Source organism: Ammospiza nelsoni, chromosome 3, assembly GCF_027579445.1.
Source record: "Ammospiza nelsoni isolate bAmmNel1 chromosome 3, bAmmNel1.pri, whole genome shotgun sequence".
Classification (NCBI taxonomy): Eukaryota; Metazoa; Chordata; class Aves; order Passeriformes; family Passerellidae; genus Ammospiza; species Ammospiza nelsoni.
The window spans coordinates 70,676,522-70,695,922 of record NC_080635.1 but is presented as its reverse complement, the minus strand read 5'-3'; the positions used below and the strand labels follow the sequence as shown (position 1 = coordinate 70,695,922).

Sequence of the window (19,401 nt, the reverse complement as noted above, 5' to 3'; positions counted from 1 at the left end):
GTTGCAATCAAATCATGACAAAAATATATTTTCACTTTTTAAAAGTGTATTGTCTGTTGAAGCCATACTCCAGATGTACAGCTGATTACATACCAGCCACTATAACCTCCAGTCCTGTAAAACTATATATTAACTGCCTTAACTGTCATGAAAATCCACCTCTAGAACCAAATACCCCCCTTACATCCAAAGATGAAAGTTAGTATATATTAAATACTCACACACAAAATAGGTCTGTTTCAGCTAATACTGGGACAGCATTTCACCCAATACAGATCTGATTGCATTTGATCCTCATACACACACTCAATAGGAATCTTCCTACGTTTGAGAAACAGATTTCAAATAAAGCCATGAAAACAAAATTTAGGATCTTCCATTTCTTCAGCCATAAAGAGAATGAAGCTGACATTGCAAATATAATTTCTGGAGGTCATCACCTTTCCTAACCTAATCATAGAATCATTAGGTTAGAAAAGATCTTTAAGATCATCAAGTCCAAACTAAGCCCAGGAGTTTCAAGCCCACTGCTAAACCATGTCTCTAAGTGTCACATTTACGCATCTTTTAAAGACCTCCATGCATGGTGACTCAACCCTGTGCAGCCTCTTCCAGTGCTTTTGTTGAAGAAATTTCACTGGTACTCTCATTTCATATACCTGCTCTGTGAAAATTCTTTTTAATTTTATAATTTGTGTAAGGGATAAAGCTATTTAGCAATGAATTCCTCCATGATGATTATTCACAGCTGTGAAAGAAAAAGCTGTAACAAACATCTCTGTTTGAGAAATGCAGGCAGTGCCAATACCTATTGTAATTTAGTGGTGAATGAAGTAGCAGAACTGCTGGCTTTTGAGAGGCCTTTCCCACAGTATGCAACTCATGCAGAATATAACATCATATACTCAAAAATTTTCATTGTTTCAATTTCTTAGAATAAATTTTGTTTTCTTTTTAATATCTATTTGCTACTATTCTGGTATTGATCTTGGATACATATTCTTGTCAACAGTCACAGAAAGATTAAATCTAGACACTTTTTAATGTTTGTCTTAAATCTTTCAAAGGGAATTTCTCTGAAAAGTGAGGGTGTTTGACTTCAGAAAAAAGAAAAAACTTTTATTCCAACATTTGGCTTTAACATTCAATTAAATTTAGATGTATATATATACAAGTATATATATATATATATATATATATATACACACAGATATAAACACACACATATACATATTTAATATGCACATATATATCTTAAGCCTGTAAATATTTCTGACTCTTTAAGTATTTGTATTCCCCACTAGATAACTACCAACTCAATGCTGCACATTAAGGAAGCAAATGTAAGAGGAAGAGACCCCAACTACCCAGAACTCATTAGTGATTGTCTTGAGATGTTGAATGACCTTTGACTTTCATCAGATTCAGCCTTTCTTCATTTTCTTTAATTTTTATCTTCATTTATGTTTAGTCATCTCTGAAAAGCCCTCTCTTTCATGTAGATGGCATATCTGTATTTTCCAGACCATTCTGTTAATTATCAGGCAAACAGCAGTTCTATAAGACAAAGAATTACTAAATCAGGTGTTAGAAGCAGCTGTGCAGCTTATCCCCGAGGAAGACAATATTTACCTGGAATAATGACAGGTATTTGGTTAATGAACTCAAGACGAACTCAAGCAGTAAACATTGACTTCGGCCTGCTGGGCAGACCAGAGAAGCAGAAGGACATGTCTGATTGCTACTATGAAGAAGGTGAATTCAGATGTAAGTTGAGGAGATTGTTAGTGAGATGATTCAGAGGCAAGAATATTTCATGGACTTTATGCAAATTGGTGTAAAGATCTTTGGTAGGCCACTGAAAATTCACCAGAACTGAATGGAAAACTTCCTGAGACCGTCAGTCACTCGGTCAATGCGACATTGAGGCAGAATCTCAAACATTCACAACTCTGTTCTCAACAGCACCATGCCCTGATGCTTTAAAAATATTCTTGCAGCATGTTTTTGGGAAAGACTTTAATCTAGACTGATGATACAACCACACCTATGATGACATATTCTGCTATCAGTCTCAGCTGTAGTCTTTCCATGTTCTGCAGCAATCATTCTGCAACAAGGTACTGTGTGGAAGTTACAGACATCCATGAGGGAAGTGGCAGAAATCGCTCTGTCTTTTTAGAAGTATTTTTTCATGCAGAAGTGGGAGGACAGAAAACAGATTGAAATCTAAGCATAAAATTTTCCAGTAGTGCCATGGCCAAGAATCAGAAAAATATACTCTTTCCATGCAGTCATATACTAACCCCCATGGAGACTAACTTTGGGAAAGATTAACACAAGCATTAGCTTTAAAAACCAGTACAGGTGCAAAAGGCCACTAAGGTAAAGGATAAATCTATTTGAGGAATGCACTGATTAGGAATGAAGGCAAAGTTAAGCAGTTTTAATCTCAAACTGGCATTCATTGCAATGCAACAGGACTCTTACTGATCTAAAAGGAGACTGTTTCTAACATTATCCCAATTACACATTAAGTCTAATTTTTAGAATTTTAATTTAATTAATAAGTTAATAAACTGTGTCACCTAATCCTCTGATTTAACTTCTCTAAAAGATTACTTTTCAAAAATATAACCACAGCCATTAAGGTAATGAAATTTTACAAATATTCAATTATATTACTGGTTATACATAGCAAATGTTAAATAGAAAAAATCCTGTGCACTATTCAGAAAACAGAATGCTTCATTTGCTCAGGTGTTATTTGAGGGGCTACTTCTTGAGAACAATGGCAAAAGATGCACTTGCCAAGACACTGTTCCACAGACACAAGCATCAAAAGAGACCATGAGAAGAGTACAATGCAGTAATTAGGAGACTCACTAGCATCATTCCACAGTTTTATTGTCATCATCAATATCATAAAAGCTGTTGTCTCTAATGACAGCAGAAATACTAGGCAAAAGTTTTACAGCAGTGGTGTGGGAAACATTTGATTACCAGGTACTGATTCCAATGGATTTTAAGCTTTTATCTCTAACACACAAGATTTTTTTCCCCTGCTAATGCCTCAATACTTTCACCAACTATAACAAAAATTGCCTTTTTCCTACTAAAGGAATTTCATATGGTTGTCAATAAAACTTCAGTAAATAAAACTTATTGAAAATTCACTGTTTGAGAACATTTGGAAGAAAAACCAATACATGTCCATTAAATGAACATAACGTTTATTTCAATTACCATCTCTTTTATGTTTTACTTTACAGTTAAATGAAATCTAATTTTACCTCTCAAAGGATATGTAAATTAGTACATTTTGGTGCCATCTAAATATAATAATTATAACAAATAAAACTTTTCTTCATTATGGTTCATACATAATTATCAATTATTATGCATTTCTCAGTATTTAAGAGTGTGTTTGCACTCTCCAATAAAAGCTATGCTAAGTTGCATGACAATATTCAGTATCTCAATATTTTAAGATTAGGAACTGCTTATTCAGGGTCACCTAAGGAAGAGCTTTATTATGTAATAATTCAGTCATGTTAGCTATGTTGCCCTGTGTCACCTCCCATTAGTTTAAGGGTCCAAAAACATTAGACTTCTTTCTTGGTTTTCTTCTCTCCCCCCCAGCATCCAGACAAAGCAGTGTTCCTTAAGTGTACTTTTCCATAAATCAGCTCAGAGCTCTTTAAACTCACTGGCATGTTTCAGCAATGTCTGGTTTTGAGACACACCCCTGTGGCATTCTAAAATACTAAATTAAAACAAAAACACTCAACAATATAGATACTATCCTACTCCCTGTCTTGTCCAGTACATCATCATCAAACAGTGCTGCAGGGGAAGGTGCACCAAGCCAGACATGATAAAGGGCTTCAGAAAAGCTCTTTAATCAGCTCTCCACATAAAAATCTGAAGGGTTTTTTTTCTTCTTTTTTTTCCCCTCAAGAAGACAACACAATTATCAAACTTTATAAACTGCCTCTTAATCAAATTTGATCTAATCTGATCTCTGCTTCTCCCCAAATTCCTGTCACCCAGCTGCTCTGTAAGCTGATCATTTTAAAGATACTCATCTCCAGCAGCAGCTTGTATTGGGAAGAAAAAGAAAGTCGATATGGGAGCAAAGAGTTAAAAACAACTAAAAATATATAAAAGATTCAAAAATGGTTCTATCACCAGCTTCAGTTTTCTATACGAACACTGTAACTGGGAGCAAGCACATTACTTCTTAAAGCTACTGAATCCCAGTAGGAAAGTTCAGGTAATAAAGTTCTCTGTTTATGTTATGTAAAATATAATAAAAATATATGCTGTAAATATACTTAGCAGATATTTATGGTTCAAATCTTCCACTAGAGATAGCAAAGAAGAATCTCTCTTTCAAAAGAACTTTCATTGCTCTGAAAATAACTCATCTCCACTACATTTAAGAAGGAGGACCCTCTACTTACCTCAAACAAAATGCACTGTTCTGAGGGATGGTAATTTGAATCTATTACAAGCCAATAGCTGCTAATGGTTGCCTTTATAATGGCAACTATTAACATTTAGTTTCCATTTTAAAAGGGTATTTCTTGGCAGATTCATGATGGGGGTTTTTTTACACATTTATGCTCTTTTGACATCATTCAGGGAATGAAAAAGTCTGATACAAGTAACACTGTTAAATGACGTGTAAAAATTAAAATTGTAAATTCTAACCTGGCTTGCTTGTCAGTGCTCAAAAATGTCAATTTACTTCAAAAGAGCAACTGGCACAATTTCACAAAGAGTATATTCTTGATATCCTGCACTGGACACCAAGGTTGCTTAAGTTCCAAACTGAGCCTTCCCCACGGGACCACAACTGATGCTACAGAAGTAGAAACCATAGTTCATAATAAACAGTTCTTATCTGAAGTGCAGGGCACCTTCAGGTGGTTGCAACAGGAAGACATAGGAGGACTTAAATTAGTAACTTATTGATGTTTATGTAAACACAAGGCTTATTTGATAAACAGCACACTTATGCCTTTAGGAATACATAAACTTAGCATAAGGAAATGGATCCATTACATAAGTACTACATCTGTGCTACTGTTTATTTATGAACAAATAATACTTAATAAAACAATGCTCTACAATGTGGTCTTCTGGCAAAGCTCTACATTGACAGACAAGATTCTTAAATCCAGTTCCAAGCTTTCAGCCTGTAGATTTTGAAGTGTTTCTGTGAAGAGTTCAATCATTTCAAGAAGAAGGTACTGAATTACAGTGGGAAAAACTGAGTCAATTCTCAAGATTTCAGTAAGAACCACAGAGAACACTACCATACCACATACTTCATGGTTTTGGGATAGGCTTTTTCTTCCTTTGCGGAGGTTTATTTTTGTTGTTTTGTGTATGTTAGGGTTTGGTGGTTTTGTTTTGGTTGTTTGGCTGGTTTGTGGGTTTTCTTTCTTTATATACAAAGGGATGCCCTCTTATCACTTCATGAGGTTGCAATAAATGCATTTGCAAATTATTTTACCATTTTCTAGGCATTGCACTAAAATGCACCATTTCAGCCTTCTGAAGTTCTATGCATCACTCTCTTTAGAGTGTAAGAGCATCAAAACTGGTTATAATTATGCCTTTTGAGCATCTCCTCAATAGTTTTGTAAGACAGCTGATGATTCAGATGCTCAAGGAAACACCAGCTTTGATGCTGTGACAGGCTTCTTCCAACTTCTCTGTTACAAACACTGAAAAAGCACATTATTTGATAATATCGTGGTCAGTATCCACACATCACTCACGGTAAAAATGCCCATATCCCACATCCACATGACAGGTGACAAAAAAGCCAATTAATGGTTATTACTTTTGCTATGTTTCCATCTGAATGCCAGCCTAAAAATATTATAGGAAGTGAAGGTTACTTAAGCAGAAATCAAAGACAAAACTAACACTTTTTGCTATCAGAGTCAAAGAGGGACTTTTATTCAAAAGATTTGCTTTTAGCAGTTTCATCCCCACATCCTTGGCTACGCAAAGCAAGACAACAAATGTTAAAGACATACTGTCTTCAGATGGCAATGAAGAGCCATTCATTAAACAGATCGTTTTACACATTTTAATAATTTATTAGCACGTTTATTTAAAACTGCTTATGGTCACATATCCCACAGGATAGCTGGGAGGTACCCAATTTTGTTAGGCAAACATAATTTACTTTTCCATCACTCCCAACCTACATATTTACAATGACTTCTACATATATATTACATGTATCTTATCATGATCCTAGTATTGGAGCATTGCAGCCTCAAAATGAGAAAACCTATCAAAATAACCTTGTCATCCCATATAAACACACCCCAATCCAACAAGTCAGCACATCACCACACATTACTGCATTGTTAGTTAAGCAGCAAAACACAAACATGCCCTTCCTTGCCAAAGGTTCACCATTCCACTGCTGATATAACAACTACTAAAAGATCCCAAATCAATTCATCTTTGGGCTCAATTCTGTTCTAAAATCCATGAATTAACAATAAACAATCTGCTACAGGATGCAGTTCTGAAGTAAGGTTTTATCCATATCATTTTCAATCAACAACATAATTTATCATTGCAATCAGCAGGCCAAGAGCCACCATCCAAAAGGTTAGCTTATATAAGGTGATCAAAAAGTACAAAAGAAGTGTTAACACATCTATCAATATAATGCTTTGTACTGTAAAGGCTTTTGAAGAAATTAGTGCTCATTTTCAACAGTTTTTATTAACTTAAAAGATGTAGGACTTTGCCACGATTACAGAAACGTAGCACTCACATGCATCTGCCCTTCAATATTTTTAGCCTCAGTTGATACCAACTTTGTATTCATAATTAATGTACCATGATTTCACAATGCAGAAAATGAGAATGCTTTCTTCTGAATTGTTAAGTGTTCAAAAACCAAAATTTGCAATGATTTTGTAATAGCACAACAGCAGAGTTTACCTTACAGGAGGCTTTCCAACTGACAATTAAAGCAATCTAGAGTCCTTGTATCTCAGAGATCAAAAACCATAAAACCCAATACACCACCCCAAAATGTTCTTTGGCATAACTTTAGCAAACTAATGAGAGATATGAGCACTAGTTTAAAACAAAACCCCAAAAACACAAACCCTGAGCCTTGATTATTGTTAACATCATTACAGTAATATTCTATAACAGTAGCAAGAAGAAGAAAATTACTATGAATTAACAACAACAATTCCTATATTTAATGTTATTTAAAAATCAAAGTGTTACCTAAGGCAATTACCTTGCAGCCTTTTAATATCTACAGGGAAAAGCCTAAGGGAAAATAATTGACTTTGCTAATTTTACCCTTGGCAATTATAAAATAGCTCTGCATTTCATTACGACTACAGAATTTCACATCTAATTGTCAGCCCCGAGAGAAGCAGGGAGATAAATGCATCATATACAAGCTCAGACATGAATTTAACAGACAATAAAATTATCCTGGTAGCAAAGAGTTCAGTTATGTTAAAACCCCCTTTAATTTAAATTCTGGTCTACACAATAGCTATGCATGTCTATGGAGGTTATGGCTACCATGGTCAGTACGATGCATGATAAAATGCTGCTCATTTCAATAGTCAATTTGCTAAATGCCAGCAAAAAAAGCAGTACTGTGATTTTTACTTTTTACATCAAAGAACACAAAACATTATGAAGGAAAAAAGTCACAGTTATTTCACACTGCTAAAAAACAGATGCCAGATTTGAAAATTCCTCATTTACAAAAGAATAAATACAGTATGTTTAAATCATTGCACCTGTCAAGAGATTTCTATAGCTTGTACTTCAATTTTTCTAACTTTGCTAGTAGGGTTAGACGTATGAAAAAGAATAATTTACTAAGTCAATCAGTTTCCATAATGGCATCCCACTTATCGTATGTAGAAGCTATGAAAGTATTTAGATGTCAGAAAAATGAAAAAAAGTGCTAAAATGTTTTGGCAGAATTTTCCAACATGCAGTATAATGATTGCTTTAAAAAAAAAAAAAGTATTTCTTTGCACTTGTGCTTCATTTCACTGTAGGCTTGTTTCCTGGCAAGTCTTCAGGGATTATACATTCCTGCTGCAATACTTAATGATGTACTAAACCCAAAGTAATAGTTGCTACATTTTGCAAAAGTTTCCTCTTATGTTGAAACAGAAAATTGATGTAGGGTTAAATCCTTTGGTCTGTCTTGAGAAACTTACAGGGTACTAAAAAAAACAGCTGATACAAATTAATAATAATTACTAAAATCAATTACATCCCATTTCGGTTATGGTGTGCACTATTTATTTCTTTTCCTAATACTTACTACAAGTTAGCACCATAATGGCTTAACCCACTATTCCAGCAGATTGACATCTAATTTTCTGTCTCTTCTCTTGAATCTCAGCTCTGTGCTAGAAAATGACACCACTTCTGAGAGAAACTGTCATACTTATGATCAAAGGAGCACAGAAATACTCTACTACCACAAGGAGATTTAGCATGATAATCTAAAAAAAATAGACTACTCAGGCTGACAATTACAACGATGCTGATTATTGACAATTGCACATGACAAACATTTATCCTACATTACAACATGGCCGCAATCTTCAAATGTATGAAAAGCACCTCTGCAAAACGTACTGTTTCCTGTTTCCACTGGAGTGGCACACTTAGCTCTTCAGCCATTCATGCAGGTGCTACTAGGCTGGCACAGGGATGCCCAAGAATCCCTCTCCACCACTGGAGGTTTTAAGAACAATCTAGATAAATGTGGATCAAGAATGATTTTGTATAGCTGATTCTATCTGGCAAAAAGAAGAACGGACTAGAGAAAGGATCTCTTAATGTCTCTATCAATCTCATTTTCTAAGATAATACATATACTCAATTTGTTTCTCATCAAAAACATCTCCCTGTAAAGTTTCAAACAGTTTGTCTAAGCAGTTGGATTGCAGTTGTCCTTCAGAAGCCAGTACATACACATTAGTAGGGCAATCCAATATTCAGGCACATCCAAATCCCTAACAATATTAAAAGCAAAAAGTCATCTGAGACAAAACAGTAAAGCCTTTTGCTCCCCAAATTATCTAAGACAGAAAACCTCTCACAAAGCACAAAGTAAAAAAAAAAAACAAAAAAACCCAGACCAAACATGTCTTCAGCTGGGAGTTGTACAACACCAGAGGTGTTGTAGCCTGACATGTAATGAATATGCCTTAAACTCACCAAACTGACCACCCATCCATTACTTCAGTGCTTCAGAATGTATACTGAAGATATCATCACAGTAATTCCATAGGAGACTGTTAAACACATTCAGAGCAACAGCAGACTGCCAAACTGACAGCTATAATGGTAAGGCTGCTGATTTTTAAATGATGCTCCATATATACATACATAACTGCTGATTTTTAGGGGGTCTCTCTTTCAAAATACTTGCTAATATTTACTTGCTTTGGCAGTAGAGGAATTTTTCTTTTTTACCTTGGTATTCTGCAACTGTGCAAGGCTGGTGCAAGCATTTGCTAGGAGAAAATCTCCACTCAAAACAGCCATTTTATTCCCAAACTGCATATCCTTCAGAGGGCCATCGCAGGACTTGAGTTCACCAATGTTTACTATGCCACGATGCACCAGAAAGGCAGTATGGATCAGCTCCGTGATCTCAGCCAGACTTCTTTGACTGAAAGAAAGAAGGAAAGAAAAAGCACAATTATGTTTGATGCTATGAGTAGAACAGAGATTCTTAGTGAAAATAAACAAACAACCATATGTGCTAAACAGGTATTTTATTAATTATCACGCAAGCTCTTCTATGTACTTCTAGAAGCCACAACCAGGAGGTGTCAAACACAGAGAACTGTCACTAAGTATTTCCAGGCAAACCACAGGTACCACAGGCTCCACTTGGGAGAATGCTGCCCTTTGTTTGAATTCTTTCACAAAATAAAGCAAAATAATCAATATAGTCCTCACGGGTGCTTTCTTTTTTCTGTTTTGTCTACCAGAAGCTTGAGGGACACTGACATGAAGAAAATGCCAAGCAGAAAGTAATGATAGAAAGAAACAAAGGACATATCAGCAGGGGGGTCCTGAGCAAGCCAATCCAAACAATGTAAGAATGCTGCAGTCAATGACTGCTCAAATTAGAGTTAAATTAATAACAGAATACCTTGCAGTTCAATACTACCAAAGGGGATGGGTTCAGGCAGGAGAGGAAAAACAGCTGAATGTTTTAGAACTGTGTACTAATGATATTTCACTGGTGGTTTTAGTCAGAAGCAAAGGTGACTATCTAGCAAAGGGGCCAATTTTATTGGATAGGTTTACAAATCACTTCTAACTCCAACATATAACATATACATTCTCAGTTTAGGGGTTACAAACCCCTGTGAGAGGCTTATCACAGAGGTTATTCCATAGAGGCTTGCTCTCTATTTTTTTTTTGGAAAAGGCAAGAAAAGAGTCATTAGCACAGCCCTCTCCTCCCCCCTTCTCCCACAATTCAATCCTGTAGCCGTCAACAGTGACTGTCACTCTAAGAAGCCCAGAGATGTCACCTTAGCTCAGAACGACAATGGGGTGCTGAACAGACACAATAACTGAGCAGGGCCAAAGGATGGGGGAAACAGCAATGCTCTGGAGCATCCTTTTAATGCTAGATACACACAGGACTCATTCTTACAAAATCTTCAGCACATTCACATCTTCTCTGACTCAAGCAGTTCCCTTTCTGCCATGGAGATTTCACATATGAGCAAAATGCAATCCATGCCCTCAATTAAACAGATGACTAAAGGCCTTAAAGTTCTAATTAATTACAACATAGTACAAAGGCGTGTTATGTTCTCTGTGCTTACTCAGAAGTGGCCAACACCGATTCATTGAGTAACCAAACTGATCCATACCTTCATGTACAAAGATACCAGATGGTACACGCTCAGGTTAGATTCTTCCTCAGTAATAGCACAGTGCTGAGCAAATTAATTCTGTTTACTCTGGACGGTGCACATGTGTTCCAACTGCCCCAAACCATATTAATCTAAAGAAACCTTCTGCCCCAAATATATGTGACCTGTGAACAGTCCCAGCAGCAAGTGTTTCAGGGCAGTGCTTGGTGCCAATTAGCAAGAGAGAAGAGATGGGATGGTCATACGGCCTGGGCAGCAAACAAAAGGCAGAGGGAGAGGATAAATAGAGGTTCCCGATGTATTTTGCCAAGCACAAAAAACCCCCCTGAGCTGTTTTAAAAGCTGCCTTTATAATCCACAAATTGTTGTCTCCATGCAGACAAAAACAATTCAAAAACCAAACATTCATTCTCCATGTAGACAATAAATCTGAAGGTTGAGGCTGCTTTTCAAAGACGTGAGGTAGAAACTCACATAACCCAGTCGCAGTATTGTAATCACGTTTGGCTCGTCTCTAACAAAGGGTTAATAAATTTTCAAGCTCGGAGAAAAAGACTAACAAGACATCCCGATGCTCCTGCTGTCATTGTCAGGGCAGCCCTTGGAGGAAATGTCCGTATCAATTCGGTTTATCAGATGGACAGCTGATCAACATTAAACAGACTTGCTCTGGGCAGATTGAGCCGAGCTACCTGCTATGAATAGCAACGAGAGCCCTCTGCTCCCGCCGCCGAGCTCTGCCATTTCCGCCTGCCGCAGATCCCAGGACATATGGGGATCCCTAGTGACGAGCACATAAAGCTGCAGCTAGCTCAGGCGACGGCTCATTTCCCCCAGCTGAAAGCAGGCATTAATTTCCTGAGGAGACCAGGCCCGCCTCTGTGACCCCCAACTATTGAAGCAAAACAACGACTGTCCTATTTCTTCATTTAATAAGCTCTTAATGAAGGAAATCAAAATCCCCTCTTTGACTTCAGCATCGCTCTTCATGAAAAGGTTACACAAATACATCAGTGTCATGCTTTCCACATGCTCAGGATCTGGATGTTTTCATTTCTTTTCCTATAATCCGTTTGTTCTTCAAATAGTATTCACATTATTTGTGCTAACAAGAATCATATTAGGCAGATAATCTATGCCTAATTCTGATCTTACATACTGCTTTCCCACTTTCTCTCTAGCAGAGAGAAAATACAAGAATCAATGCTATTGCAGAAATCCCAGGCAATGCATTTTTTAATACTTTTTGTGATAATCCCTAGAATACCCAGGCACAATATACAAGCGCACAATGCCACAGATAGAGGAGGATCCTTGACATGACTTTGTAAAGAGCAGTATCCAACAAATAAACACTGCTGTTATGAGGTTGCTGCTAAATGGCTGAAGAAATACTATACACAGCTTTCTCCATCTGAATACAATTCAGTGATTAACTAATTTCGTATTTGAAAGCAGTCAATCCCAACATACAAAAAAAAATAATGTTTTAGCAATACTGGACTTAGAAAGAGGGCAATGGGATGACAAAATCTGACTGCCTCCATCATGTTTTCACTCCAGAGCCCACAGTCACAAAAAAATAAGTGGCTGCCGCAAGAACTACCTGTTCTTACCTTGGTACAAGGTTGTACTGAGAAAACAGTCAACGTTTCTAAACACACAAAGTTCCCAAATGGAACGTGCTAAAAATCAGGAAAGCTTTATCACCAAATGCTAACGCACTTCCACACATTTCACCTGTGAAGTAAGAATTCCCTGCAAACCACCACCAAAGTTCCTAATTTCAAGTCCTACTCTAAAAAGAAATAATAGGATTCTGTAAAACATATGATAAAAGAGACACATTAAATAGTACAGTTGTATTGAACTTGAGTTAGTATACCTTTCATTATCAGCTAACCATCAGAACTATACTAGGCTTCTCAAGGGATAACAGGCTATGCAAAAAAATATTTAATAATTTAAAATGTGTCATTTTTAAACATAATATTTCACAGAAATGGGCCAAATACTTAAATTAGCCTCTAAAAACCATATTTGACTTTTTTTGAGGCAACTACAATGAACAAAGACAATGAAACTGATAGATCAAAAATTCTTAAAGAACTCTTATCATTGAAGCTTTGAATTAAAGTGACTAACAGTACACACCCAAGGTTTGAACATTTTCTTTGTGATTGTCAATTCAATAGTTTCCCTTAAATACAAAAAGAATTGATTTGGATGAAAAGCATTCAGGACTTTAAAAAAATTTTTAAAAGTATCAGCATCCATTCCATTTCAATGACAACTATAATAATCTTTATATATACACACCTATGAATTTGAAATAAAAAGAAATAGTGTCTTTAATGGAAAATTACATATGAAAAAGCATTAACTAAAGAATTAAAGTAATAATTTCAGGTACTGACTATATATTTGGGCAGCACTTAGTATCTGATTTTACCTTTTTTGTGAACCATGAAAAGTTCTATGAAGACAAGGAGGTGCTTAAACTACATTCATGTTGATCCTGTATGCTCTGGGTACTAGCTGGCGCTGCACCAAGATAGTTCACTTAGTTACACAGCAAGAAAGGGCAGTGGTTTTTACAGTTCTTTTTGCCATTCACTTGTCAAAGTCAGTGCCATGGCTAATAAACCATGATTAGAAGAACAATGCACAGTGAGTAACAAATAGCATCATAGTGATGGAAAGTCTCATTCCAATCTTCTGTGAATGGTGTCTTTTACAAGAAATTAAATGGCAGGGGGCAGGTGTTTAGGCCAGTCAATAAGTATGGCAGATGCTGTCATTTCACTAACAGGGAAAATTTTCAGGGTAAAGCAGCAGATTTGAGCAGAAGGCCAAATATTCACTGTATTCCCATGACTGATGTATCTGTTAACCAGCAGAAAACATCTACCAACTCCTATCCTTCAACAAGGCTAGAGACCAAGACTTCTGTAGTTCCTTCTGTCTTGGTCTTAAGATGTGGGAGTGTCTTCCACCTAAGGGATAAATCAAGTTGAAAGACATCAAATCTATGAAGTTTGTTGAATATGCTGTTTAATTGCATTCCTAACAATCACTTTATTTTTAAACTGGCTACATATCCTACCTCTTTCATCTCCTTCTCTTCCTAGTATCACAAAGTTTTTTAAGTAAAATTTCTATCAATGCTCCTTCATGCACTTTTCTTCATTTATTTTTGAAAAGATCTTACATTTTCACACTCTGTCACCACCACCACTGATTATTGCTTAGGTTCTTTTCCATAACTTGTCTTAGTAAGATCTTCCCTCAGCCCATTATAGGATTTGAAAGTTATCTGATTTTTAGTGGGCAGATATTCGCTTGAACTTGGCAAGCCAGTTCCCCTAAGCATTGTAGGTGGTAGGCAGTGGAGAGTGAAAAGCCTGACTGGAAGTCAGGGTCTGGTTCCCTTCCTTAGCGCAGGAATTTTGAAGAAGGGTTTTCACAGGTCTTGGCTTCATTGTTAGGGGCACCACAGAACAACCAATTCCCACTTTGTACTCCAGACAGCAACACCCAAGTGAACCAACTTGTATCAGCTTCTGAGTAGGGCCACTGATGCGCCAACACGGCCACCACTGTGTCGCCTCAGCACAGACAGGAGCCCTCCAGCCTGGGATCCATCTACCCATATTAGAGTGCAGGAATCCACACTTGCACCATCATCCCCAGCAAAACGAAGCCCTAACTGCTGAACTTGTGTCTGCCTTACTCCTGTGATCAGCATCAGTGGCCAAAGAACAGTGATCACAACCTATAGCACATTGTCCTTGGGTTGGGTGGCCTCATCACAGCAACTCCCCTTTCAAGTCACACAGCCTAAAAAAAAAATAATCCCAGCCTGGAAACAAAAGCATCAATTATGAAGAATCTAGATAAAGACCTGGTAAAGATCACTACCTCAAACTCAGTTGAAAAGGAAAAAGTGTAAATCTGAAAAGCCAGAAGGAAAATACCACCAGAATCACTAAGTCAAACGGATGCTTTCCAGTTCCCAGAGGCAGGCACGCAGGCTGGGACCAATAAAGAAGGGAATATCAAGAGTAAACCTGCTCAGTAAGAAGCACCTGGCTACTGCAAGATCCAGAAACCAGTGACAATGCAGCTGTGTGAACAATGAGGAGCAGGTGGACTGGGCTGACATGGTTAAGAATCAGATGCACTTACTGTACAGACAAATTTTGTCATGTTGGGACTTTATTAGCCAGAAAGATACAAAGGACATTCTGCAAGGGACAGGTATTGAAAGAACAGTGAGATGTGGTGGCAGGCCTAGGTATGTTTTTTAATCCCCACAAACCTGGACATGTGAAACTTAAATAGCTTTGATCTTACTTCAGTTATTACAGATTTCATAAGCATAGAAACTGTTAAAAAGGGAGATATCAATTACTTTTCCTGTTCTCAGACATCCTTCCTACACTCCTAGAGAAAAAACAGACTCAAGACATGAACCAGTACTTATGTAAGTATTGTTAAAAAAAAATAGCTTTACAGCTTAGGTTTTATGGCTTTTTTATTTTTTAAAGGAAGGATGGCTAGCTTAACCTAACTGATCAAACCAAAGGAAAAACCATGAGTGTTCACCTAAAGATAGAAAGAAAAAATTAGTAAGTTATCTGGAAAAAGACTTCTTGGATTAATTGAACATTGATGCCAAAAATCAATAATAAAATTTAGAGCTACTAATTTATAAGCATATTGTCAAACTTATAAAATCACATATCATAATCACATTTTAAAATCAGTGATTATCCCTATGGGAAGAGTCACATTTCCAAAATGAAGTAAAGCTGTCAAATGCAACATTGTGTTCTTATAAAGCGATTATCAAGATTTAAACTTCTAATAAAAGGCAGGTTGAAATTCCAGTTGGTATCTGCTTTAGACTATATGAACAACTATGCAGGCTATATTAAGTACTTCATCAAGCAATAGCACAAGCTGTTTACTTCTCCAAAGACCTACTTCTCTCATTTTGTAGATAATGATGCAGATATTCAGTGTTCAGTATGCTCATGCAATAATGCATATTGGCAATACGTAGATATATTGACAGTGCACTGACACTAGGTTGAATTTCTAAAAGGAATTTTGCTAGCTCAAGAAATGTTGCATTTAACCTGAATTCTCTATAGTAAAGATTCAATTTGCTACAAAGACCGCATATCAGAAAAATTTAGGTACAAGTGAACGTGAGTTCAAGACATGTGTTATATGAAAACAATATAATCTAAATCAGTATACAAACATTCTTTATAAATATGACAGATAACATTCACAGGCATATATTATACATGAGCAATATTTTCAATGATAAAACAGGCTGAATCAGTTAGGCAAATTAAAAAGAAAAATGTGAATATTTTTGGAAACTCCTTATGAATATTTCTGTGTGACGAAAGAGCCACAAATCCCCAATTAAAAACTAAATTAAAGCTGATTAAAAACTAAAACAAAAAGAAAAAAAATTGTGGTTTAGACAAAGCTGAAACAGCTACAATTCCTCCCCCACCTAGCTTCGACAAACTGAAAAACTGATAGGAACAAACACAAACCAGACAAGGTATGCAAGGAAGAAAATTGATAAAGGACTGGATGAGAAAATGCAGAGATTGAGAGGGAGCTGCTCAACAGCAATTTAAAAATGTATATACTAAAAACGCCTCAAAACCAAGAACTTTAGGAACTGCATTGGTCCATTATGTAAGGTTAGGCAGAAACAAAACTGCATAAAGGCAAGGCACTGTAGAAAGCCTGTTATATTTTAAGCAATATTTTTATACAAGCAGGTGTTTATATCTCTTGGCCCAGAAGTGAACATTGGTCATGAACAGTAGCAGTGGGTAAGATTTTAGAGTTAGCAGGTCCAGAGAACTCACACTCAGGAGACAAGACAACACAAAAGGAATAACACAGCTAATAAACACAGCTAATAAACAGCAAAGAGAGTGAATAAACCTCAATATGGATTCAACTGAACTGTTTCAATATGCTTTACTCAAGTTAAAATATGCAATGCAAAAAAGAAAAAGATTAATCAAAAGATCTGAATGCAGACCACAGATATGCAGGACTCGAGACTCTTTCAAGAAGAAAGCACCCAAAGTTTGGAAAAGGGTGGAAGGAACAGGTCATTTGAGATAATCAGCTAAGATACAGAATGTGGCTGTGGTCAAATAAACCAGTAGGATCCACAGATGATTTAAGGGAAGATAGCAAAAGTAGTGTCTCTGTTAACCCTGAGTTTCTGATACCAGTAAAAATCATCAATTGAAAGAAGAATTTGAGAAAGTATGACTTCCCAACATTTTTGTCCTAACAATCAAAGCAAAGAAAACAGATGAAGTGAGGAACAAAAGCTATTTTATGCATGGACAAGGCTGATATTAAATCAGTAGATTTGGTCACAGATATTTAAAGGAAGTTTAAGCATCTATACTACAGAAAACAAAGTCAACAGAATTTGCTGATTATAAAGCAAACATAAAATAAGATCCACTAGCCTGAGCCTAAGGAAATCCAAAGAGAATAAAGGGAAGGCACTTTCCAAAATCTCTTATAAAGAGCAACAATGGATTCTCTGTCAACAGTGCCATTGAAGGTAACACCAGAACACCCATTGCACAAATATTAAAACTGATTACAGCTATGTTTTGTAAGGCAGCCAATATGACTACCAGAATGATATCTCTCAGTTATTAATATATGAATGAACAGTGAAGGCAAGGAAAGGAAACTTTTCAGACAATAAACAGAATATAACTAGATTAGCAGCATATGTTGGTCCCTCTATCTGAAAACTCACCATTGGCCAGAAGCCCATTTTCCTTTAAGGAGGTATAAATACTTTCAGCACTGAGATTTACAAATGCATTTATTTCAGCCACCTTCTTCAGGAGAAACACCAAAACTGGTGTTTGGCCCATTAGAGTTACTTCCCATTCCCAGTGCAGGAGCACACAAAGCCACCATCAGGCAGGGAACCTGTTCTATTACGGCAGATATATTAATTCTGTCTTACAGTGCACAGAAAATAAATATTTCAAAATGTATTTGAAGCAAGTTCTGCAAGAGGAAACAACCTACATTCAAGATTCATGTCTGTTTTCACATATTTAGGTATCCACACCGGTAATGCAGTACTAACCTGGAAATACATACAAATATTCCTGCTAAGAACAGGAGATAAAGAAAAACAGAGACCTTCTACAAAATTATTTTATGGATATAAGGGTGTGTATTTTACATAAGTATACATATTTTATTTAATTACAGTTTTCCATATAACCATTAGGAGGTTCTAGCCATGCAAGTCACATTTATTAAAGGCAGCATGTCAAATAAGAGTTGACAATTACAGGCTATATCAATACACATTATGCCAGATGGTAATGAGCCGTACACAGAGGGCCAGCCATCCAAAATAATCACACCATTTTCCACAGAAATGTTGAAGAGGTTATGGTTTATTACACAGTGCTCATTAGATATACAGTGGCAGCATTAGCAATTTTTCCTTCATTTTTGTCTCATTTAAGACTCTGCCCCCACAAGCCCATTCAAATTAGTACACAAGGTTAAAATCATTACGGTCAGTGGGAGAAAAAAAAATTAAGTTTTATTTTTATTTTACAGTAATGGTAGATCAAAGGTCCCTGGAATCTATTATTCTCTCAATTATTATCTAACACGGGATACAAAAAGGAACAAAATTCACTTTCATTTGCTGTGAAGAAAGATAACAGTAAATGGGTAAACTTTGTATTTCTTAATTAATAACTCTAAGTGAAAACAGTTAGGTTGTGACACAAGGTGACAAAAGTCAGATAACAAAGTTAAAACTGAACTTTCAGCCTTGGCTTTGAACTTTCTCTTCTGCTTTTCAATCTGCTGCTTTAACAGCACGGAAATATTTAAGTGTCCAAAAGGCAACTCATCTTTCACAGCAGGTGGAAAAAACAGTTGTCTCAAATAACTAGAGTGTCATCTCTGAGAAAACACCTATAAGATGATTTAAAGTACCTTTCTAGTCAGCTGCATATGTTGACTTCCAGTTAGAAAATTACTATTGGAGACATTTATTTTCCTGCCTTTTTGTGTTTATAGATGGTATGGGGGTGAAAAGATACGAGGCAAAAGCACAGGTATGTTTATCACTTAAAAACATGCCAATGTCCCCCAAACTCCAAGTGACAGCCAGCATTTGGAAGTCATAAAACTGTGAAAGAGAGGAAGAACTTTAGTGGACATGGCACCTGACAACTCGACTGCAGAGAACTGTGTTTCCAGTCCAAGCCCCTCGTTTGAAGCATTCAGTGCATCACTCGGAAATCTGGGTCTCCCATCAGGCAGCCACCCCCAGCTCCCAAAGCCAGGGCATCCTCACACCTCCTTCCTTGGCCACTCCTGCCGAGTTACTCTGCTGTTACACAAA

General features: G+C 36.6%; 1 protein-coding gene across 2 annotated transcripts in view; it reads right to left on the bottom strand.

Annotated features, from left to right (window-relative positions):
• PDSS2 (decaprenyl diphosphate synthase subunit 2) overlaps nucleotides 1-19,401 on the bottom strand; it is a 110,834-nt gene that overhangs the window by 32,398 nt on the left and 59,035 nt on the right. For both annotated transcript variants that reach the window (XM_059468973.1, XM_059468972.1), the window contains exon 3: nucleotides 9,517-9,715. In XM_059468973.1, the coding sequence (XP_059324956.1) occupies nucleotides 9,517-9,715 (199 nt within the window). The remainder of the gene's footprint in view (nucleotides 1-9,516; nucleotides 9,716-19,401) is intronic.